This window comes from Natator depressus, chromosome 26 (genome assembly GCF_965152275.1).
Source record: "Natator depressus isolate rNatDep1 chromosome 26, rNatDep2.hap1, whole genome shotgun sequence".
NCBI lineage: Eukaryota > Metazoa > Chordata > Testudines > Cheloniidae > Natator > Natator depressus.
This window is the reverse complement of record NC_134259.1, coordinates 5,841,531-5,865,465: the sequence shown is the minus strand read 5'-3', so window position 1 is coordinate 5,865,465 and position 23,935 is coordinate 5,841,531. Positions and strand designations below refer to the sequence as shown.

The following is a 23,935-nucleotide window of genomic DNA, read 5'->3' as shown; positions in this document are numbered from 1 at the left end:
TAGTTTTCCTTTGATGACATGTGTAGGGATTGCGATGCAGAGAGGACACTGCCTCCACCACTCTGCCCAACCACCAACCTACTTGCTAATGCACATTGCCTCGCCGCCGCCCTAGAAATAACAGGCTGCAGGGCACTCAGCCATCATCCCTAGCCCCAGGGCTCAAGCTAGCCCTTCGAAAGGAGACATCACACACTCAGAACACAGGGCTCCATTAATCGGACACACACACTCTTCAAAGGGTATGCATTTAACAAAACAAGAATATTAGGCTCACCTTTAAACAGGAAAAAAGGGAATTGCAAGTACTCCTATACAGGCAGAGTAATTGAATGAGACTGACAAATTTAGAGATAATGGATAGGCAGCAGTGACTGTAACCAGAAGCTTGAGAATTATTGGTAAACAGGTACCCATCTTTAGAGAAAACTGTTTAAAGGAGCCATTTTTAAAATTGGGGAAAAGTCATTTTAAATTAGCAGAGAAGAGGGGTTAACTGTAGCAAAAATTGCAAAAGTTTCTGGGATTTCAACTGAGCCAATAGTCTGAGGTACAGAGTTGCTGACAGAAAAAATAAATAAAAAGAGGTACTTGTGTAGCCATGATTTTAAAACAGTCAAGAAGCTCTGGTCTATGCCCAACATAGCCAAGTTAATCCTGAAGAAACCTTACTGATCCACGGTCTGGATGAGCACGCTTGATTTCTCAACTCAAACACTGCATTAGGAGGACAGCAGTAAGTCACATTTGTCCCAAATTTATTGTTCAGTGTTATGTATTGTAAGGGCAGCCAGGATGGTTCAAGGTTTGTTTGTTTAAACCTGGTGGGAAACAGTTGTTTTTGAAAGCAATAAAAAAATTTATTTAAACAAAAGTGGTTACAACCAGGCTACTGCAGTTTTGGGCTAAGCGTACAAGAGCCTGGAACGTGACATTGAGTCAAAACTGACTATGCTCATTTTAAAAAATAAATAAAGCAGCAAGAATGACACAGGCACCTCTGGCCCAGACTCGCTTCATGTGAACTACAGTGAAATCCACAAGGCATCCCCAGGCCCCTCTAGGGGCCTCTAAAATCGTAACAGGCAATTGGCTTGCTGCATGCACAAAGACAGCATTTTGAATGGACATATCGTTTTAAGAAGGTGAACACAGAAAGTGAAAGTGTGAGAAAGGGGCACCACAAACCAAAGTTTCCAACCGATCAAATGATGCGTGAGTGGGCATCAATGCCATCTTCTGTTTAAAACGCAGCACTGCACTTAAAGCCAGCATCCGCCCAGGCTGGGTAATCAGAAGTTATAGATGGAAAAGTTATATTACATCATCCAATGCAGCCCAGCCTTCTAATGTAGGATCGCTCCCTCCAGGCCACCCCTAAGTCCCGCGCCCCCCAGTCTAGTTTTAAACATCTGAAGTAATGAAGCTTCAGTCTCTTCCCTAGGGAGACTATTCTGCAACCTAAACAGATCTCACCGCAAGGAAGTTCTTTAATATTCAGGCTATATACTGCCTTTAAATCAGAATTCAATACTGCACAGAGCACACTTGCAATTCTCTTTCATTACAGAATAGATTTTAATTTATGGAATTTTACAAATAAAAACTTTACAGTTCACAAGACATAAGTTATGTTCTTTGTTTCAAGAAGTGTTTCAACAAGTATTTCTTATAACACCTGAGATATTAAAATACTGAGATGGAACTTGAGTTTCTAAATCAGATGTATAAAGGGAAATATAAATAAAAACACTCACAAGCTCAACTTAATGTCAATTTCCTTTTTCAGCCATCCCTCCGGCCCCTGCCACACACACACCCTCCCTCCCTCCGGTTTCTACCATCCTGCACAAACAAGAGAGAGGAGCCTCTTCCAGGCACCCCTTTGAAATAACACATTGATTACCTGCCTCCCCCAGCTACACGTGTACTTAGAGAATGTTTCGTAGGTAACTCTCCCGAATTTCCAGCCTGCAAATTTCCTGATGTCGTCAGCTCCCAAGAACACCTTGAAGGGAAAACTAGAGAAAAGACTCAGAATTTCTCTGTCATGTTCAAGGGCTCGGAACAGCCCAGAGGAAATTACACATCGGTTCTTATAGTTTCCTACCACCTGGAGCACAGCTTAGTTTCCAGTTTTGGTTTGTTAGTAAGTACAATTTGGGGTGGGGGGGCGGGGGGTGTTGTTCCAGGAGACGGGCCGATTTGCCAGATGCTGACAGTGCAGTGCCTCCTCTCTGTGTACCATTGAACCATCCTTGCCAGAGATGGCTTAGCTTTTTCATAGTTCCAGAGCTATTTTCTTCTCCCTTTTGGAATGCACTAGATGTCATGTGCTTTCCAAAAATTTCCTTGAGAGAGAATAGGCAAGCCAGACCTTTCCCCTTAAGACAGGGGTTAAATCTCTCACTCTCAAACATTACGTAACTCAGCTAGAGGGCTGCAGCTCTCCTACCAGTGGTAGTGCATGCTTTTTTTGACTGCAGGCAGTGTCCCTCTCAAGTACTGTTCCCAGAAGCTGGCCTCCTCACTGTTACAATGAGAACTTCTCCGGGTCAGCTGCTGATGACAGATGCTGGCCTGACCAAAAAATTTCCCGTGTGACTCACACAAAAGAGTGGTTTCAGAGTAACAGCCGTGTTAGTCAAAAGAGTGCCATCCTATTCCATTCACCTCTCAACTGGGCAGCAGGAATCCCACAACGATGGTTGTCCTGTGGGAAAGGAGATGGGTCTACTGCTTTCCAGAGGCCCCTATTCTAGTTCTTTTATAAACATGTCAAGGAAGGGTTTGGTGAAATGGAGTTGGCAAAGTTGGGCCAACCCATATCAAGCATTCATTGGTAAAAGATGGTCTAAACTAAGTAGGGTTTAGGCCTGAGCCATAAACAGCAAGAATGGCGTGAAGAAAAGTCTTTCTCCTGGCTATGGAGGAAGACAGTATGCCAGCTACCTAAGATACAGGCAGTGAACGTGAGATACCGCTGACAAGGCTGTGGTCCCTTGCCCAAGTTGACAGACGGTTTTGATCCTTTTCTAAAATAGGGCAGCCCAGTAGGCTATTATGGATAATTGGTCATGTAAACAAAAGGCTGTATTGCACAGGTACTACAGGGTTCTACACTGTACCCTCTCTTGTTCAACATGTTTACAAGGACTCTGGGAGTGCTACAAAGGAGACAGGGACTATGGTTTCTGCCGTATGTAAATGACTCCCAGCTGTCTCTCTCCATTAGGGCCAATCGTGGATGGATGACTGACAGCTACAGGAGATTGGGGTTTGATATCCAGTCTTCATTGAGCACGTTAAAAGGAAATAGTTAGGCATTAGAAGGCAGAGGTCCGGCAGTCAAACCAAGTCATGATCCTGCTGGAGGCGCTGTGCCTGCCACAGCACATGCTGTTGTCCCAGGTGGTTTTGGTTATGACATCTACTCCTTTGGAGTCACTCCGATCTCAGCTTGCCCTTACTGAAGGGAGGCAGGCAGTGGGCCTGGTATAGCTGCCCAGCTCACATTTGCCAAAGAGGGGCCTAGACCCTTGAGGTGTAGGGTGTGAAAGCACTGGGTATGATAAGTGAACAGGCCTTTCACCTTTCTTCTGAAGGGTTGCAGGGGGAAACCATCAGGAATAGCTTCTGCTCAGCCTCTGCCACGAGGACAGCATAACAAGGCACCATAACTTTGTGTGTCAACGGACAAGTTACGAGACAAGGGCCTGGACAACAATTGTTCCCTTACCAGGGAGCCGATCAGGCAGACGGAATGATCACAAGAGAGAGACTGGCAGCAACAAACTCGACACTCCCCACAGAAATAAGAATAATCACCATCCCTAGCTCTTATCTCGTGTTTTTCATCAGTAGATCTCACAGCACTTTACCACGGAGGTCAGCATCATTATCCCCATTTTCCAGATGGGGAAACTGAGGCACAGAAGGGGGGGGGGGGAAGTGACTAGCCAGAGGTCACCCAGCAAGCTAGTAGCAGAGGCAGGAACTTCTGTTAGTCAGCAGCCACAAATTCACAACCATGGGAGGCAGAATCTGGAACAACCCAAGGGTGAGGGGAACCTCATTCCCTGCCCAAGCTGAAGGGGCCAAACATTAACAATAAGTCGGTTCATCTAGTGAATCGGAGGAAAGCTAGCCCAGAAGCAGAGCTCTGAAATGCCTTTAACTCCCTTCCCAACTCCTGCTGCTACCCAGAGCTGGGTTCCAGTTCCACAGACTGTGTTCCTGAGACCCTGTGCCATGAAGAAAAAGTACAGTATTTAAACCTTGCAACTCAGCAGTGTCAGTGTTTAAAACCAGATGTCCAATTCCAAGTGAACCTGGTCACAGTGTAAGGATCGCTCTCGCAGGAAAGCCTGAGAAACTGGTACCAGGACTTGTGCTCCACACCGCCCTGGTCTGAATGCAGCTGCCATGCCCTTCCCTTGCAATGGTGAGATCCTGCAGCATCTTCACTTCACGGCGCAGCTCCCTCCGCTCTCAAAGTGTCCCGCGTTAGGATGGAGGGACTCCTGGGAGAGGCCGCGGCGTTTGGCTGTTCTACCTCCTGGAAGCCACCCAGAAGTGTCCCTTAGTGTCATTCTGACCAGCAGATGCAACTGTATAGTTCATTAAACCCCTACAGGAGCAGCATAACTTTCCCGCCGAAGCCAGTCTGACTGCACGTCAAACACTCCTCCTGCCCTGGTATCTTCAGTGCTGCCTCTGCAGCCAGTGGGAAGAGACCAGAGCAGCAACAGCTGTGACTAGTTTTCAAGCGCAGGGGGGGAGGGGAACCAAGGCTGCCTGCCCAGTTCAGTACCCACTACCTGTGCCAGGAAAGGATCGATTCCAGCACAGCAGCAGGATACGTTCTTGCTCATCCCTCTCCCTGTGCAACCTTCCCAGACCTCTTCATCTCTCTTTCACACGCCGTACCTTTCCTCCAGCCCAGCACACTCTGCAGAGACATTGGCACGTGAAGCTTTTGGAGGAAGGAGACCCTTTCTCGAACAGGTCTCTTGACTGCATATTTAGGTCCAAAAGGCAGGCATGCTCCCCATGCCCAAGAGAAACACCAGATACGTGCACAATCGGAGCGTTGGAGGCTACAGGTAACGTGGGTAAATACTGGGGCTGTCCTGGGACCCATGGCTGTTCCCCTGCCTCGCATTTCCATTGCCCGTGGAGAGACTGAGTACGAGGGATGGACAGGCACAAGCCTCAAGCACAGCGTCTGCCTTGGTAAAGTGGCCTCACCTCCAGCGCTGACCCCACATCCATCCCCCATCCGCAGCCACCCGAAGAGGATGGGAAGAAGTCATGTCCATGGTTGGAGCTCTCCGAAGGGGGTGATGTAGCCAGAAAGGAGCCAGTGAGCCCGTTCTCCTGATCCTCACACATGTCCTTTCCAGGAGTCCCTTTGACACAAGAACAGTAGAGGAAGGGATGCTACACTGGAAATAGGTCCTTGGGTCACTTTAGATCTAGGGGAAGGAGCTTCATCAGCCCCCCTGAAATAAACGATACAAAGTCTACGGAACAGTTTTAATAGAAATGCCTCTTTTCTGTAGTGCTTTTGCAATGCTGATGTCTCATACAGGTGCTGTCAGTCCGTATGCTTGCAGGTGGGAAAGCCCAATCAAACCAGGCCTGTCCCTACCCTATCTGGATCTGGCCCGAGAACATGGTGAGCAGCAGCATGATAATGAATCCCGTCAGCAGCCCTGCGTTCTGGATAGCGAAGGCGATCAAGGCGCTGCCATTCCGCTCGTCCTCCTGGCTCACTTCATTCATCTCAGGGAACTGAGAAAAGAATTGGAATGTTTCAGTCGTGGAAATTCTCCGCCCTCCAGTCTCCCTGTGAATTTGCACATGCAGATCCCAGCGCTGTATACCCCCATCTATTATTAGGCATTAAATTTATATAGAGCTGTTCACAATCAAGGCCAAGTGTTCTTGACCCTGACCCCGTCCAATCCTGCTAGGCTAAAATCTGATAAATTTACAGCTCAAAGTGGTCTGGCTATAGGTTAGCTACACACCCTACATTTGGTGGGCACGAGGGAATAACCATCCCTCTGTATGCTCTATTTTCCCCATTCTCCCCTCCGTGCCCAGGGTTGCAGATACACAGGCCAGTCAATACCCCTCCTCAAAATCACCCAGAGGCCTCACTGTGAAAAGCCAGGAGGGAACCCTACTGTACTGCACATGATGTTACAGAGCATTGCCGTTAGGCAAGTCCTCTTAGCTCCCAGAGCCCTGTATCGTCAAAGCTTTCCTGTACAACAGAAATCCTGACAGAGGCTCATCAGCGCTCATTGGCCAGTGGTCACTGCAGAAAAACCCCCTGCAATGCTCCGATCCCCTATCCAGCAGCTACTGTCGGTTTGGGATTTACCATATCAGCCAGTGCAATGTAGAGGAACATCCCACCAGCTAGAGCAAAGATCCAGTTGGCAGAGAAGTGGCTGCCTGCCACGATCCCAAAGGCCAGCCCTATGTAGCAGCAGCAGGCCGAGATGAAGTTGAAGAAGAGCGCCTGCTGGATTGTCATTCCGGCGTTTAGCAGGATGACAAAGTCACCTGCAAAAGGGAGGATAACGTAAGGGGGAGGAGGAGACAGACAGCTACACATGACCATCTATGGGATGGATGCATCAGCTGCCCAAATGCAGCATCCCACTGGAGAACAGCACTCAGCAATCAGGCCCCCTGTTCACTGAGGTGCTTAAGCACATGCATAACTCTAGGCATGTGAGTAGCCCCACTGAAGTCAAAGTCAATGGGACTATTCAAATGCTTCAATGCTCAATCCTCTTGCTGAATCAAGGCCTTACATAATAAAAAATAATAATAAATAATGCCTTGCTCTTATAGAGCATCTCTATCCATAGACCTCAAAGTGCTTTTAAAGAGAGAGTAGGGTATCATTATCCTGATTTACACCTGGGGAAACAGAAGTAAAGAGAGGGAAGTCACTAGTCTAAGGTCACATCGTGAGCAGGCAGTAAAGGCAGGAATAGAACCAAGGTCCTCCTAACCCTCAGAGCAGTGCCCTACACTGCTCAAGAAGCAGTCTTGTGTCAAGCCACATCAATGCAGTTAACTGCAAGAACAAGGCCACCCTAGCCCAAGGGAACCAAAACTTTGCAACGCTGACAGAATCGCTGATTCGCCAGGTGCCTGAGGTCCACATCTACTTCCATGTATCACTCTCTACATTCAAACACAAACACATAACAGGCGTTTTACCAGCTGTCTCTCAATCTAAATTTAATCACAAACACCCCTGGTTTTCAGAACAGATTACACCATGTGATTCCACAGTTTTCCTACCCTGGCTAGCATGTTTCACATACCGTCTTCCACCACACGCACATGCGTCTCTTTAAATGACTGAGAAGTTGGTACATTTTGTTGACGGTTGAAAGACAATGGTGAAATAGGTTCAAGTTAAACAAGTGCTTTCATGCTTTCCTTAAGGACTTAAGCACATGCTTAAATATTTGGCTGGATGGGGACCAAACGCAGTTAAGGTGTACAGCTGAAGAGCCACGTACCCAGCTCGTGGGGGAACTCCTCGCAGAAAATGGCCACGGAGGTGCTGATCCCTTGGAAGACAGACACTGTGAAGGAGGCACCGATGGCCAGGCCGTCGATGAAGTTGTGGAGCCCGTCACTCAGGGTGATCATCCAGGCCAGCGTGCCAATGTCAGAGTATCGCACCCCCTTCAGCCAGTAGCACGCACTTTGGGAAGCCTGCAGGTCCTGCAAGGGAGCACCCCAAGTCACACGTGAACCCCACTGGCTGGGTCACCAACCCACGCCCGACTGCGGACAACTCCACTTGTCTTACTGCGCTGCCCAGTGTCATGCCCATCTCTGCAGACTAAGCCAACGCCTCCAAGCAGCTGTAACTGGTAACCCCAGGGGAGATAGGCACTAACCTGGACGGACAGAGAGCCCACAATGACTTTCTCATCCACAGATGGGTTCTTGCACTCTAGCTCACTGGTTCTGTGAGGGATCATGTGATCCATGTCCCCATTCTGCAGTTTTTCAGTGACGCCTTCCTCCTGGTCCTTCTTGGAGGGGAGGGTCTCAGGGCTGTAGTGGTTGTGCCCATGATGGTGCTGGAAGGATACACAGATTTACAGGCTTTAGCCACATGCAGCATGGATGCATGCAGTCACTTGTACATTTCCGGCTCATAAACGCCTGGGGCATGCTGATTATTTTATCTTGCCCACAAGCTAGAACAGGAAACCTCACAGACACGGCAATGCTGAAGCTGACTAAAACCACTAGGAAACTAGAGTCTCTTTGATTACTGAAGCCCAACATTGTGATTGTACATTTTCATAGCATCTTTCATCCCAGAGCACTTCCACCTCTGCTAACCGACTGTACAAACTACACACACACACACACGAGTCACTAAGCTACTTCTGGGATGGGCATGTGACAGCTGTTGGGGTGGACCAGGAGAAGGAAGAAACATACAGCATCATGCCCAAGTGCCTCTTACTTCCCCCTTTTCTGTCAAAAATATCATCCTCCCCCAAATATAAAAAGGAACTACTGTTTGTTGTACAAAGATTAAGCTTTTCTATTCACACACAGGATTTAAGAGTCAGTAAAGCAGGTGGCCTTTCCAGAGTGCACCAGTCAAGGGCATGCAGATTTAGATTCCACTCCAAACTGAAAAACGGGGTGAAAAAAATGGATTTTGGAAAATTGCATCAGAGTAAACCCATTGGGAAGCACCTTTCTGGCAGCGGTACCGACTGGGAATGCCTAACCCGCTCCTATGGGACTAACTCAATTTCACCTGATCTTTCTGCTTGAGAAGCATCTTCAGGATTTTCTCTGTGAAGAAGAACAAGTAAAAGCCCCCAAAGACCACTGCAGATTTGGAGACGTAATAATCCTCCTGAGGGTTGAATCCAAAGGCCTGTAGACAAGGGGCAACAGAGAAAGATTTGAGAACCATAAACGCCAGCAGCGTCCCTCACCTCCCCTACCCATGTCTGTAGGAGCTCTCAGTACAGGGACAGCAGAAGAGCACTTCAGTTAGTCTTTTCTCCCCCAACGAATGCTTCAGGGAAAGGCTTAACACACTTAATTGTGCAATACTACTGCATGCTAGAAGGGACTGTCTTCATGACCCCAGACGTAATCAGCTCATGCCCTGATGCACAAGAATTGTTAGCCCATCTCATTTTTAGCTCAGACAGTGTCACTGCAGATCCTACTCACATTAATCTAAAATGTCCAATACCTCTATAAATCTCTCTCAGCTACTCATCTTGATATCCTGTGGCTGCGAGTTCCACGGGTTAATTATAAAATGCCTTTGCTTTAAATCTATTGGTTTTTAAATTCACTGTCCCTCCTCTCACAAGTCAGATGTGAATATAAACACAGGCAGGTGGGCCAATCAAATCTATTGCATTAGCAAGTCCACTCCCAGAAAACATCATGAGCTGTCCTGTCCTCTCCTCTCCTCTCCCTTTTGAGCACAGAATCAGGAGAAGCAACTGCACAGCTTCCACAGAGCATACTGCACCAACAATCACTCATCAGGCACCTGCATTGGGGATTTCTGGACAGTAACTCCACTTTTCTCAGCTTATTCATTTCTTGTGTGCATAGAAGGTGTTTTCTAGCATAGGGGCTGGGGATCCTTTTATATCAAAGCCCAGATGGTCTAAGTCACTTCTCACAACGAACTCACCACTGAGACTATAGCCTGGAGCGCGTCCACTCTCGGCCAGCACGAACACCGAGCCGTATATAAGGGACGCGAGTGGCACCAACAGGCAGCTAAGACTCCCCTCAACATGGAGTCTTCTCTCTACCCCATCTGCTCTCTACCATAAAAGTGACCCAGTCAAGCCTGGCTTTGTTCACACATCAAAGCCACTTTCTTTATATGGCCTGAGAAGGGCTAAGGCCTGGTCTACACTTAAAAGTTAGGTCGCCATAGCTCAGGGGTGTGAAAAAACACACAGCTATGCTGACCTAATCCCCACGGTGGACGTAGCTAGGCCCACGGACAAATGCTTTTTTTGACACAGCAACTATAGCTCAGAGAGGTGGTCTTCCTACAGCAACAAAAAACCCCTTCCCTTGGTGCAGGCTGCTTCTAAGCTATGGGGTTATGCCAGCATAGCTATGGAGCCATAGCTGTACCAATATAGTCTCCATAGTGTGGAGGAACCCTAAGGCTTTGAGGTCCTCTGAGCAGTGCTAGACCATGGCCAGACACCTCATCCTGGCAGATAAGTAAATACAATCAGGGTCATTTTATAGATAGGCACACAGGCACTGAAAGGTGAGGTGGAAGTGACTTGTCCATGGTCAATGGCAAAGCAGCTAGGAGCTTAACACAGTCATACAGCAGCATTTAGCCTTGCTGATGGACCTTAAACATTTCCAGCTCCCAGATGCAGGCACAGACCAGGTCCGACCAGATCTTTGTCTCCCTGCCACATTCACTCATGTTTCTCTTCAAGTTCCATCGGCTTCTCCTCAAACCAGGGAGCGCAGGCAGACAGACACACATGACAGGCCCAAAGGCCCTCACCATACCTCAGGGATGAGCTGGAAGAGAGCATTGGAGTAGAGAGTTCCAATCGCCAGAGCTATGAAGTAGAGGAGCAGCCGCTTGTAAAAGGTCTTCTTCATGAAGGGCACCACGCTGGCTCCCACCAGGGAGCAGAGGGAGATGACGGTCACGCAGAGGAAACCGTAACCCCAGACTTCAGCGTGCGTGCCAACCCCACCCCAGTTACACCACAGAAGGCAGGAGAGTCCAGGGAAATCAACAAAGGACAGCAAAGAAGTGAATCCACACCAGAGAGAGAGAGAGAGCGGGAGGGGGAGAAGGGAGGAGAAAAAGGGACATTTATTAGTGATTTCATATCAATCTTGAATTGGTTCAGGGCGGCCAGAAGCAAACCTGGTACAAGATGGCTCTGGAACTCTGACATGCTGGCCCCTTTGGGGAGGGAAAGATTGTGGCTGGAACATTACAGGGAACGTGAATCATCAGAGCTGGCCCTACAGCCCACGCTCCAGGATGCGGCTGCTGTGACTAACTGCACCACAGACTGCCAAGAGGATGGATTCTCTCCTTGGGGAAGCCAGGATTTGGGTGAAGGAAGGAGATTCCTCATCCTAACAAGGCTCTTACTTTAAAATAAACACTCCAAGAATGGAAGTTAGCTTGTGGCAGATGGACGTGAAGTGTATTTTGAAGAAAAATAAAATCACGGTTCTACTCCCAAAACAGATTCACTTTCCTGGTGACCTTGTCAGACTCCCAGTGGGCACATGCCATTCCCAGAGGCATAAGGCCCATTTAATGGGGGTGGGGGGGGCCGGGGTCAGAGTTCCAGCATTCCATGGAGTACTTCAGTTTTACAGCCAGCATCTCATACACTCCACCCTCATCGCACAGTGGAGCCGATTCACCCTGTGCATGCCTAGTGCACTCATCACTGGAGTATCTGGGCACCAGACAAAATCAGAGAGGCCAAGCGCTCTGCCTGGGCTGTCCAAGACCCTTCCAGCCTAATGGATTAACCTGCGTTTGCGTTTCATGCCGTGGGAGTTCTTCTGCAACGTGCATACCATGGGGGTGGAGTGTACGCCATCATTTCAGTTCCCATCAGATCCAGAAACAAGGCATTTTGTTTGGTTTTTAAGAGAAAAAATACAATAACGTTACAGTTCTGGAGCTGAAAAATACCTCCCCAAGTCCCACAAACAAGGGGCTCCATCGGACTCTGGTTTAGAGATGTGATAACAGCCCTTGCCAGCATGGAATATGCAGGAATACTGGGAGTTAGGTTAAGACCACCAGGCCTGGAGACCCAACATGAAACATACTAGCTTTGTTTTAGCTTGCGAGGGGCTGAGATAAACAAGCACCAATCCTGCTGTCCCCAACTCCCTCTGCTTGCCAGCAGGCAGCTGACTGAAACAGCCAAGAGATCTTGCACTCTGGAGCACTGGCAAGGAAGGGTAATATCCATTTACGATTAGATATCCTGTCTTCTTCAGGGCAGTACAATGCACACACAAACGCTGAATGCAAAGCAGCCCTGGGATCACGGTGGAAGGATCACTCCAGTGAGAAGCTGAGATTTTATTTTAATTCCATGACTTCTAGGCTGAAAGTTTGAGGATCTAAATGGATTTGAGGTCCCTAAGCACCTAGACCCTGCTGAGAAAATCCTGCTGCCAGAAAGCAGGATGCTGGAGGAACGTGTGTGTTTCCAACACCTGATTGTAAAGCACATGGGAATATTTATTTAGCTCCAGAATTGTGCAATTAAAACAAAAATTAGTTTGTAATGTATCGGACAAACCCATCAGGGCACCAGGAAACCTCACTTTGCATAGATCTTTCCAGGGGCTCTGCCGCCTTTAATCAGCAAGACTGGGAGCCAGAAGAAAGCTGGGATCCCCAGGCAGGAGGGGTTTCTTCAATTCCTTCTGTGCATTTTTACCCTCTGTTCCTTCCTTCCTTCCTCTTTCACACACCCTTCTTATGAGCCCCAAGAACGCCCCTACACCAGCCTCTGTCCATCAGACCAACGCTGACACAGCACAGATGCTGCCAACCCAGCACAGGAGTGCCCTGTCCTCTTAAAGCTTCCAGATGCTGCCTGACGTACTTGCACATGCTTGGTCTATGCTTAGTGTCACTCATCACGGGCAGGCTTTGGGAAGTCTCCCCTTTGGCAACCAGGAACATGAAGAGCAAGAGATCTTTATTATTACAATCTGTTTCACAAGCAGAGAGATCTCACAGGAGCTAGGACCACCCATGTTTCCAACCACTATAACCGGGGGAAGAGAGGGGCTGTGTAACCACCCAGCAGGAGTCACGTGTGGGAGGGAGCTCTCTTCTCCCTCCCTCCCGAGCTAGGATCCCTGACAGCTGCACTGCAAACACAGGATACTGCTGTTCTCAGAGAGGCTGCAGGCAACCCCACAGGAAGGAAGGAGGAAGCAAGCTAGGATGGCACAGGGCTCCCCATGCTGCCTGAACACCAAACGTTAACCCTGAGGAGACCACGTGATGTTTCCTGGTGCTCAGAGGAGCAAGAAGGTCCTGGAAAGCCACTGGCAGGAAGCCAGCATGGAAGAGAAGTTTCCCTCTGCCTTGGAGACAGAGAAATCTCTTTGGGAGGGGCTGGGCTGTAAAGGCGAGCGGGGAGAGCCAGCCCTTTGAGAGAGAGAGAGAGAGAAGGGCAGGGTGTGTTCTACTGCACCTCTGGGATCATCTGGAAGAGCGTATTAGAGAACAACGTCCCGATGGAGAGCGCGATGAAATAAGTGAGGACCCGTTGGAAAAAGGCCTTGTTGGTGCAGGGCACGATGAAGACTCCAAGGAGGGAGGCCAAGTTAATCAGTGACACACTGAGAAAGCCAAAGCCCCACACTGCGGAACAAGAAGAAATGAGGGCTGGATTACCAAGGCTATTTGGGGGTGGGAAGGGCCAGACGCCAGCAGCTCTGGATACAGCTGGGCAGGGAAGGCCAGCGGAGTCAGGTCTCACTGAGGAGGGGGCCTTGTTATGACAGAGGATCACTCCCATCCACTGCGCTGCTTGGGATACTTTAATGGTGGGACAGTTACAGGATGGGGAGAGGGTGGGGGAAATAAACCTGGTTAATGTTTCTCCATGTCTCTGAATTACTTTAAAGGGCACTGGGAGTAATTAAGCTCCAGGCACTGAGCTCAGTTGTATCCTATTAACAGGCTGGAAAAAGTGAGCCAGAGCCAGGAACACCTGCGAGCAGCGGGGAATCGCAGGCACCAGAGAAGGTCTAACAAGGAGTTCCTGAGACCATAACTGTGCGTTCCAATAGGGGGCGTTATGGTTCCGAGAAGCCAATCGGCCGTCTGGGCCACTTTGGATTGTTACAGGTCCCCTAGCACTTTTGGAAAGTTAACTTAGGACTCTACTTTGATAAGCTCCTTTGGGGCAGCGTTTGCACCGCACCTAGCGCAACAGGGTCCACAGCTGGGCTCCTAGGCACTACAAACCACCAGCACCCTGGCATACGTGGGAAATTCTAATCTGAGCAACCGCATGCTGCGTCCCTGAACTCCCGTAACTGCCATGTGACGGATGGCGTGCTATTCTTCACAGTCCGTCCCACAGCGCTGCTGCGTGGCTATTGAGACAGCTGCCACGGTCCATTCAGAGGTGGCAGCAGCGTTTCAGAGGTGGGCAAAATACAATTCATGTAAACAGTTTGTAATGTGCTTTGGATGAAAGGGGCTATAGAAATCCCTGTTATTTATTAACCTGCAACAAGAACCTCTAGTGAAAGATAAAGAACAGGCCCTCCTGAGCTGAATTAACCTGGAACACGTGTGAGAGAGAATGTGAGAGTGCGTGTGTGGCTGGGGTAGCAGTAACAAACACAGGTAATCAAGCACCACTTCCTCACTGATAGACAGCACTGCCTCTGCTAGAACTATGGAGCAAGAGAGCGCTGACTGCTCTGGAAACTAAAGTCACATGTCCCAGCAGCAAATTCTCCACTCTGCATTGTCAACGGTCCAATTACTGCTCTCTCTCTGCCCCGCAGTGCCATGGGTAGGGAAGGCGAGGGCAGATTCAACAGGCTGCAAACACTAGTGCCTCCGCACTTTCCATGGAATCTGCAAGAAAATTACACTGGCGGAAAACCATCAAGATTCCAAGCTACCCCTGGAAAGTTAGTTTTCCAAGGTTATCACAAGAGAAATGTCTCTCCTCACCTACAAAGTAGAGTCTTTGGAATGACCTAAGGAAAGACAGAAAATCCAGCCCTGCATACGCAGGTGTGGAGGGGTGATTTTATTGGGGTGCCTCTGGTTCCAAACAACTGCCCCAAAGCCACTGCTAAGAGGACAGGCTTAATAGCAGTACAGTGCATTTTGACTGCATCTTTCATCCCAAAGCACTTCACTCTCAGGCAAGCCTCCTGGGAGGCAGGTAAGGACTGCCACTCAGATCACAGATGGGAAAACAGAGGTGTGGGGGGGTGTTTGATGTGACTTTCTGTAACGTAACACAGCTGGGGGATGGCGACAGACCACCCTGCCCCTGCACTCTGCCATCTAGCATTAGGAGGGGCTAGCACCTAGCAAGCAGCCCCACCACGAGTGCCAGCCCAAATCCACATTCAACTCAGAAAGCACCTTCAAAGGGCTGCCTGTTGGAAAAGCTGAGGTTTAAATGTAAAAAAGGCCCCGCTGTCTAGGATCTCTGTCCCCACAACTCCCCTGTGTAACTAAGGGCCGGTCTATATGGGGAATTAGTTCACACTGGGCTGACACGCACTAGCTGGTGCGCAATACGTAAGCTGCGCTAACAGCACGAACGTGGGACAGCTGTGCCCTGTTTCCATTCACATCGTTGTGTACGTACAGCGGGGCTTGGGGCACGCTAAGCGTGTGGTATTCCGGGTGGGTATCCCATGCTCCTTTGCTTCGCCAAGTGCATTCTGGGATTTTTCCTCGCTGCACATAGTGGGATGTGTCGTGAAGCTAGTGAAATTCTGGGACTTGGGAGTTAAACTCCCCAAAATCCATGATTCCGTTCCCTGCATCCCATGGTTCCTCTCTTTCTGGGCAGGCTAGCGCCATTTTCTAATTACTGTCGGCCAAAGACACAGCCCCAGTGTGTCGCTCCTGCTGCAGGGCTGAGGCCATGGCTTGCCCTGGCAGGCTGGGAAGGAGAAGGGTTATGAACAGGTGCTGTCACATTAAGCCCAGAATATGCCCCATTTCTGCAGTGAGGGCTAGAAAAAGCATCTGTGCCCTGCACTCAAGAGAGGCGCTCGGAAAGCTTGTGCTTCAGCAATGCCTTTAGAGCTAAAGCAGGTCCCGGTCCCCTCTCCGTGCCCACTGGCTATCTGTTCACCTTCCGCCGAGCTGGGCTTCCCCTCCTCCGTCTGCTCATTCTCCTCGTTCTCCAGGTTCTCTGCCGTGCACGCCTGAGATTCCAGCTGCTGTAGGATGGTCGGGCAGAACTCCTGGAACTTGCTCGGGCCAACATGGGACCCTTCGCTCAGGTTGTGGGCGGCGAAGAGCTCTGAGGAGCTGAAGCACTGGCGTGGGGAAAGAGAGACCTTGAGCATCCCATGGTTGTGCTCTGCTGTCCGGCTTGGCAATATGGGCATCCCCAGAGGGCTCTTCGATTGCATCCTCTCCCTCCTCCCCCTGCTAACTCCTTCCCCTCCTGGCCCAATACATGTTAGGATACAGATATTCAGGCCTGTCTGCAAAGGCCTGTACTTTAAGAATTTAGGTGTATTTTTATCACTTGGCTAGTCAGAGGTATAAAAGAAAGAATCAAAATCACTGTCTGCCAGTGTAAGGTCCTTCTCTTACTGTGACAGTCTGAGGCCCTGTTCTTAGGCTAAGGCCTTTGGCTAAGCAACAGAGGCAGCCATAAGTTGGGAAGCGACAGAGGCAGCCATAAGTTGGGAAGCGACCGGTCACATCCTCACATTCCAAACTAGTCACATTGAAAGAAGGTGCTATTGGGCTGTTAGGAATACAATCCTGTCCCGATAGTGCCTATCACCTCCAGAGAAAGGGAAGTGCCTAGAAGATGTAAAAGGAAATTTAGGTTGATAGTTTTCTGTCTGGTAAGAACTCACTTATCAATAGACACAGCTGGGAAACCCTTATGTCTTTATAGATGTAGTTGTGAAATCCTCACTTCTGTATTGTTTTGTCATGATAGTTCCCACTTTGCTATTGTTTATTGGCATGGTCTCTGTCTGGTTCTGTGATTGTTTCTGTCTGCTGTATAATTAATTTTGCAGAGTGTAAACTAATTAAGGTGGTGGGATACAATTGGTTAGCTAATCATGTTACAATATGTTAGGATTGGTTAGTTAAATTTCGGTAGAATGACTGGTTAAGGTATAGCTAAGAATATTACTATATAAATTAGGGGCAAACAGGAAGTAAGTTGGGATTCGAAAATAAGGAAAAAGGAACTTGGATTTAAGCTTTTGCTGGAAGTTCACCCCAACAAACAGCAAATTGTCTGCACCTTCAGATTTCGGGTATTGCTGCTCTCCGTTCATGCGAGGAGGAACAGGGAAGTGGGAGAGTGAAGGAATAAGCTCTCTAACAATACACACACAGCAGCCCCTCACTGGACTCGAGCCTATCTCACTGCATGTGAGGCCCTAGCCCCCTCTGCAGGTCTAATGGGTCCCATGAACCACCCATCTACAGGGGCTGTTTTCCTCCCCCTCCCTGAGAATTTTCTCCACACAGAGGCAATATCCTGCCTGCCACCATCACAGCAGTTCTGCTTGGCCTGTAATGGATTCCCCCACCCCACAAGAACCAGGGTTTCCCCGCTTTCACCCACTGGCTCCCTGGGAGCAGAACACCGAAGGAATGGGAACACAATGCACAGCAGCTGGGGCAGCGAGCGGAGCAAGCTGATATAGCAGGAGAAGCAATGGTCTCCCGAGTGGAGCTCAAGCAGCTTCCCTGCATGGGTGACACAGGGCCCACGTGAGCCCAAGGAGTATCCTTGCAGAGAACATGGCCCATCTGATTGTCCATTCCGGACAAGCTTAGCCCGTGGCATGGTGACCTCGCACTCTGTGTTTACGAGGGGCAGGGGGGCAGCAGTGTGTTAAGCTTGGGCCATCCCTCCTTGGGCACTGCAGGGGAGAGACACAGGAATTCATGTGCACGTTACCCGGGAGAGGTTCCTGCGCTGCGGCTCCGATCGGGAGATGTTTTCGTGCCCCACCCCCACATCGAGGCGATTCAACAGGGCCTTGAGCTGCTGCAGGGTCAGCACGTCGCTCTCGCCGTACCGGCGCAGGAGATCCTGCAGGAAGGAAGCCGCAGTGACGGCGGGCTGCAGCGAGGCGTCCGTGCCAGCCTGCGTCTGGCAGGAGATGCCCAGGAGGCAGAGCAGCATCACCAGGAGGTGGCATCGGGGACTCACACCCAGAATCATGGTGACCAGGCGATCCTGCAAAAGGAGACAGACAGTGTGGTTAACTTTAGTATTCCCTGCAGCCCTGAGCACTAAGGGAATCACCAGCCACTGGCTGCTGGACTGAAAGGGCACAGACAGCCCAGTTGCTAAGGCATGCAGCCAGCACCTTGTTGGGTCAGACCCTCTCCAGTGGGTACACCTGGCTGCACAGGTGCTGGAACTGGGGGTGCTGCTGCACCCTCTGACTTGAAGTGGTTTCTATTCTATACAGAAAGAAAAGGAGGACTTGTGGCACCTTAGAGACTAACCAATTTATCTGAGCATAAGCTTTCGTGAGCTACAGCTCAATTCATCGGATGCATTCCGATGAAGTGAGCTGCAGCTCACGAAAGCTTATGCTCAGATAAATTGGTTAGTCTCTAAGGTGCCACAAGTCCTCCTTTTCTTTTTATGAATACAGACTAACACGGCTGCTACTCTGAATTCTATACAGAGTTTACAGTTCGGCTCAATCACTCGCAGCACCCCCATTATACAAACAGTTCCAGTACCCATGCCTGGCTGGGTTAGGCCCCTGTCCTATCCCTTACTCGACTTCCCCACACAAGATATCCGCACCGCTGGGTGCAAGTTGACACAGGCCTTCCTACGCCCTGTGAAGGTATGGCGGTGTGCCCTGCAGGGGGCAGCAGATTCCCTTTGCAGCTGAACATCACTGAACCCCATGCCACCTGCAGGCGTCCAGCTGTTAGTGTGATAGCCACACTGCCATGCTCTCCCTCCCAGCACAGGGACAACAATTCAGTGTGGACCAGCACTCCAACACTTGCCATGGTTAGTGGCACCGATCCCTCTGGCAGAGGAAAGGTACCTGGAGTCTCCCCACCCGCCACAGTCTGTACCCCAATCAGGACCCCAGGGTCCATGACAGCTCTACTAAACACCAGCAATTGCACCACGTAGGAATTTCACGGGGCGAAACAGGCAGACGCTGCCAGGAAAGCAGCTCTGCCACGTGGCCCATTCCCAAAGGGTCGCAGCTGCAAGGCCTGCCAGGAAAGGCTCTGCTTGCTGATCTGCTGCATGTGAGGAGCTGGAGCGGAAAGGGAGAGAGAGGCTGTACGGCTGCTGTCAAGTGACTCCAGGAAGGTCAAGTCAGGTCAAGATTTTTTAAGGGAGAAAACCAACATCCAGGGAGATGGGCAGAAACGTTAATGGAGAGGTCTGGCATGCCGTGAGGTCAGATCAGGGGGTGGTGGCATAGGCAAGCTCTGGGGGACACAGTGCTTCTCACAGCAGCTGGGAGCTCTAGGAGCTGGGAGTGGGGGCAATGCGCATTCCAGGCTGCAGATCAGTCTTGGGAGATAATTTCCAAACTCTCAGGCCTGGCAATGGTGCCACGGGCCACCGCTTCAATCTTCGTTGGCCACCGTGCTGGGTTTGTGCCTAGCAGCTTCTCAGCTGCTCATGCAGCTATACAGTGCTCCCTGGCTGGCACCCTCCTCCGCAGGATGGTGCTATCCAGCAGATACAGAAACATTCCCCCCCGATGACATGAGGAGGTCAGGATTACCACCAATGTTTGGCCTGTGGGGAAACCGAGGCACAGAGAGGCGTGACTTGCCCCAACCCACAGAGGAACTCTCCGTCAGACTCGGGAATTGTCCTTGGGAGGCCCTGGCACCAGACAGTGCTGTCTCACTGAAGGGATTCAGCAGCGGAAGGGGACTGTCCGTCTCTCCAGCCCAGCAGCACTAACCGAGCCCTGCGTGGCAGACAGGGCCACGTTGCCTCACTCACCCCACCCCCATGTGGCACCGCAAGAGCAGACCTCGAGAGGCATGGTGTCATGAATGAAGGGAGAAGCCTCGGAGCATCTGCTGCCAGAACCACACAGGTATTTGCCTGCTTGGGAGAACCCCAGCTATGCTCATAGCAGCGTTCCCCCGATGCAGGGCACTCACCTTCGTCCGGTCCAGAGACACGCTGGAGTAACCCGGAACAGCCGCTGGCAAGCAGGGTGCGCCGAATGCTCACGGGCAGCAGAGCTCACAGTCCCTGGAGGGGGGAGAGGCAGTGTGAAGGGAGGATGGAGTTCGCAGCAGGAGGACCATAGCGTTCATGCTGCTCTCCTGCTGCCACAACGCTCTGCCCAGGGGACAGGACAGCGAGCTACCGAGGAGCGAAGTGTTTTGTTTACGTGTGGGGTTAAGGCTGCCTGCTGAAAGGCGTTTGCCCCAGACCCAGCACACCCTCTGTGCTTCTGCAACGCACGGGATGAGCCAGCTGCAGGCTGCTTCCCCTACCTCTCATCTTCTCGCGCCAGCGCACCGAGGCTCTCAGGCTCTTAGCACACCAGGCCAGCAGAGCCACCGCAGTAATGCGGTGGAGCGTTCTAGGGGACGCTCACGTCTACAGGGCCCTGAGGGAGACAGCCCACAAAACTCGCCTCCTCCAAGACTGCACAGCCCTCTGGAGCACATCCCACGCACCAGCAGCCACCGCTGCCCTGGCGCAAACATTGCCCCAGTCCCTACAGTGCCTGGAGGCTGAACACGGCAGCCTTGACCCAGCGTTACAAACATGGGGTCAAACCAGAGCAGCCAGGTCAGAGGTTTGGGAAACTTCCTGCGAAGGGGCCAGGCCAAGGAGTTGGCAGCTGGCTGCGGCAGCTTTCGCTTCCTTCGGATACCGAGCACCAGGAGGCCCACTCCACAAAGACCCACAGATGGTGTAGGGGGAAAATTTGTGCCCGCCTACTGCACCCAGGTCCCAGCTGGGGCTCTGTGTAGACGGATGGGCACCATGACCAGGAGCCAGGACATTAGCTGAGTGCAGAGTTCTGGGCCTGAAAGCTGCACCATGCCTGGTTTTATTCACCCCTCTCTATCTTCTAAGTTACAACCACTGTTCAAAGCCTGCCGAGACGACGGCGTTAGACCTCTGCCCCTACGACCACATCCCTCCCCATATGGTCAGTTACCCTGACAGCCTACATAGGGCCTTGAGTAACCCCAGTGCAGGCTTCGCACACTCAAGACAAGGCCCCTAACTTCACAGGCTTCCAGCTTAACTGACACAAATCCCACACCCACATTCAGACAGGAGGCACAGAGAGGACAGCACAGCGATCAGCATGTGCAGCTTTGTGGAAATCTAGGTGCCGGGCTGTAGCGAGTCCTTCTGAGCTGTCTGGGAGCCCAGGAGACGCCTGCAGCAGCTCGAGGGCCTGAGGAATAAGATGCGTTCATTATGTTATATTTTAACCATGCTGCTAATTATAAGTTGGACCATATCCCAGCGGCCTCTTCCCCAGGCGGAGGCGTATATGTATTTATATTTACCGGGTCCTTGACTGCTAATCTTTTATATAAATCAATAGAACAGTATTGAGCTCGATCGCTGGGCAGCACCAGCTCTGCCACGCAATATGCCCAGAGGCACAAAGAGGGCAGCCTTACATAAGAACATAGGAATTGCCAGGCTGGATCAGACCTGTGCTCCCATCTAGTCTGGCATCCTGTCTCTGGAAGTGGCCAGTACCAGCTGATTCAGAGGATGATGCAAGAACCTTGTAGGAGGAAGTTTCCTCCTGTCCCCCCAAATACCTTGAGACCAGCTGAAGCCCTGAAGCATGAGGGTCGAAATCCCTTCCAGGCTCTTATTAAAAAATACTATTATAAATATTACTGACCAATACCAGTGTCCTGTAACTGCCAGGACAGTCACTAGACCACACACAGGAGCTGATCTAGGGCTTCTCCTACCTATTTTAATAAACAGGCTTACAGAGTGCCTTACTGTAGGTAATGTTTCCTGTGTCCAGTGAAGTCACCCCGGTGTGTTGGGTGAAACAGTGGCCCAGTTAAACGGCAGTGGCAGCATCGTCTTAAGGGGGGCCAGAATTTCACCCGCTGTGCTCTGCATGGCAAATCTCTCCAGGGTAAAACCACGTGGCACCCATGCGAAGGCTTCAGGGGGCAACTCCAGCTATTTCTGTCCCAGTTGGTTTGTGGCCAGCTGGGGTCAGGAAAACATTCCCCAGCACAGCAACAGGAGGCGCATTACGGCACCCAGCACAGAACAGATCATTGAGCCTCCATATAAATCCACAAGGCTGAGAAATGGAAGACACTTGCCCGGACACAGCATGCAGTCCAGGGACGAGGCTATGGCTTGCAATTCTGATGAGCACTGCTGAGCTGGACTGGTTCCATGGGAGGGGAAAGTTGTGTCTCTGGGATACAGGAACATTGACACATTGTGCTGCTGAGACCTTATCAGGGAAAAACCTTGGGTGCCAGGGAATGTTGGACTAGCTCTCCAGGAAGGTCAGCTGCACACTTCAGTATGGTTTAGGTTCTTAGCTTAGACCTTGCCAGATTTCTCCCCAGATCTCAGGCCATATGCTGCTGAAGCAGACTTTGGTACAGGAGTAGCAGCACATCCCACAGCCGGTGCCCAGTATCTTAGCAAGTGGGGTATCTTAGCCACTAAGCCTAAGGAAAAGCTGCTCCGAGTCCCTGCTGTGGACATAGTTATTTTCAGGACTCTGGGCTTCCATAAACTACTTCAACTGCCCAAGAGAAGGGTGGTGAAGTGGACGAGATGCTAGCCTAGGACTCCAAAGATCTAGGTTCAATTCCCAGCTCTGGCACAGATGTCCTGTGTGACCCTGGGCAAGTCACTTAGCCTCTCTGTGCATCACTTCCTCATCTGATAACAGCACACCCCTGCTACACATGGGTGTTGTGAGAATAAGTGCACTGAAGATTGACACACACTCTGATATTTTGACACAGACAGACAACCGCAAGGCTTAGGGGTGGGTAATTCACTATGAGGTCTTGGAGGTGGTTTGTATTCAGCCCAGGCTGGCAGGAACTCAAAGTTGCTCCTCCTGGCAGCTGTTTAGTGCTCTTTGTGAAATGAGTCTGTGGGGAAAGATCAGAGAGTGAGAAGGCCAAGCATGGAATGGGCCGGGGGACTGATCTCCCTTCCCCTCCCCTCGTGGTGCCTACTCTGGCTATGGGTGGGATGCAGGTGCAACATGCCCTCTGCCTGAACGGCATCATACGAGCAGTGCATTCACTTTAAGACACTGACTTTTGTTGCTCTGCTAACACACCACACACACACACACACACTCCCTCCCTCATCTATGACCTAGAGCGGAATTCGGGCTGTGCTCCCGTTCACTAGGCCCACAGCCATATTCAAAACAAACCTTTGCTGATGTGTTACAGACTTTGGTCTCCTCTAGAAGTTGACCTAAGGCATTTTTGGACTCCACTCAACCAAATGTTCTGAAAATAAGTCTGGCTCATTGGCCAGAGCCATATTTGGACTGGCAAGGCCTCTCCTGACGGGTCTGCCGTGCAAGGAGCAGTCCTCCCAGCCCCTCACATTGACCGGGGCTGGGCGGGAGAAGCAGAGGATCTGTTGTCACCAATTCAACGCTAATCAGAGCAAACCAAACTCAGGCGCTCAACACTGTTATTAGGCCACATCCAATGCTTTCTTATTAAAAAGGGATCGACATTCTCAGAGTCTCAAGAGCTTACTGCAACTTTGAAATCTTTGTTTTTTAAAAAGCACCAGGAACTCCTTGAGAGGGAATTGGCAGGGGAGGTTTTAGCAAGGGCTTGGGGGGGGATGCTTTGCCAATTTAACCCCTCTCCTCCCCAATCTGGAGAAAGGCAATGCATATGGAAGCAGTGCAGCGCTCATTTCGGGACGTACCAGGGACATAAACGCTTCCGCCAGTCTCCCTGAAGACTCTGCAGTACCCACCCCTTGCTCCCACCCCGTCTCAGAGCTCCTTGCTGCTTTAAAGAACTGGGGACAAGGCCTGGTAAAGATCTGCAGCATGTAGACAGGCAATTGAGGTTAAAGGTACAGCCCAGCCTGACCACATACTCACTCTTGGGAGGATGGAGTGTGAC

General features: G+C 50.6%; 1 protein-coding gene across 1 annotated transcript in view; it reads right to left on the bottom strand.

The window, feature by feature from the left end:
* Positions 1-1,379: 1,379 nt before the first annotated feature.
* SLC39A14 (solute carrier family 39 member 14) overlaps positions 1,380-23,935 on the bottom strand; it is a 28,632-nt gene continuing 6,076 nt past the window's right edge. The window contains exons 2-10 of the mRNA XM_074940344.1: positions 19,955-20,048; positions 17,742-18,023; positions 15,933-16,119; positions 10,591-10,760; positions 8,828-8,950; positions 7,944-8,129; positions 7,557-7,764; positions 6,395-6,579; positions 1,380-5,796 (exon numbers count right to left, since the gene is read on the bottom strand). Coding sequence (XP_074796445.1) covers positions 5,650-5,796; positions 6,395-6,579; positions 7,557-7,764; positions 7,944-8,129; positions 8,828-8,950; positions 10,591-10,760; positions 15,933-16,119; positions 17,742-18,008 — 1,473 coding nt within the window. The 5' untranslated portion in view covers positions 18,009-18,023; positions 19,955-20,048 and the 3' untranslated portion in view covers positions 1,380-5,649. The remainder of the gene's footprint in view (positions 5,797-6,394; positions 6,580-7,556; positions 7,765-7,943; positions 8,130-8,827; positions 8,951-10,590; positions 10,761-15,932; positions 16,120-17,741; positions 18,024-19,954; positions 20,049-23,935) is intronic.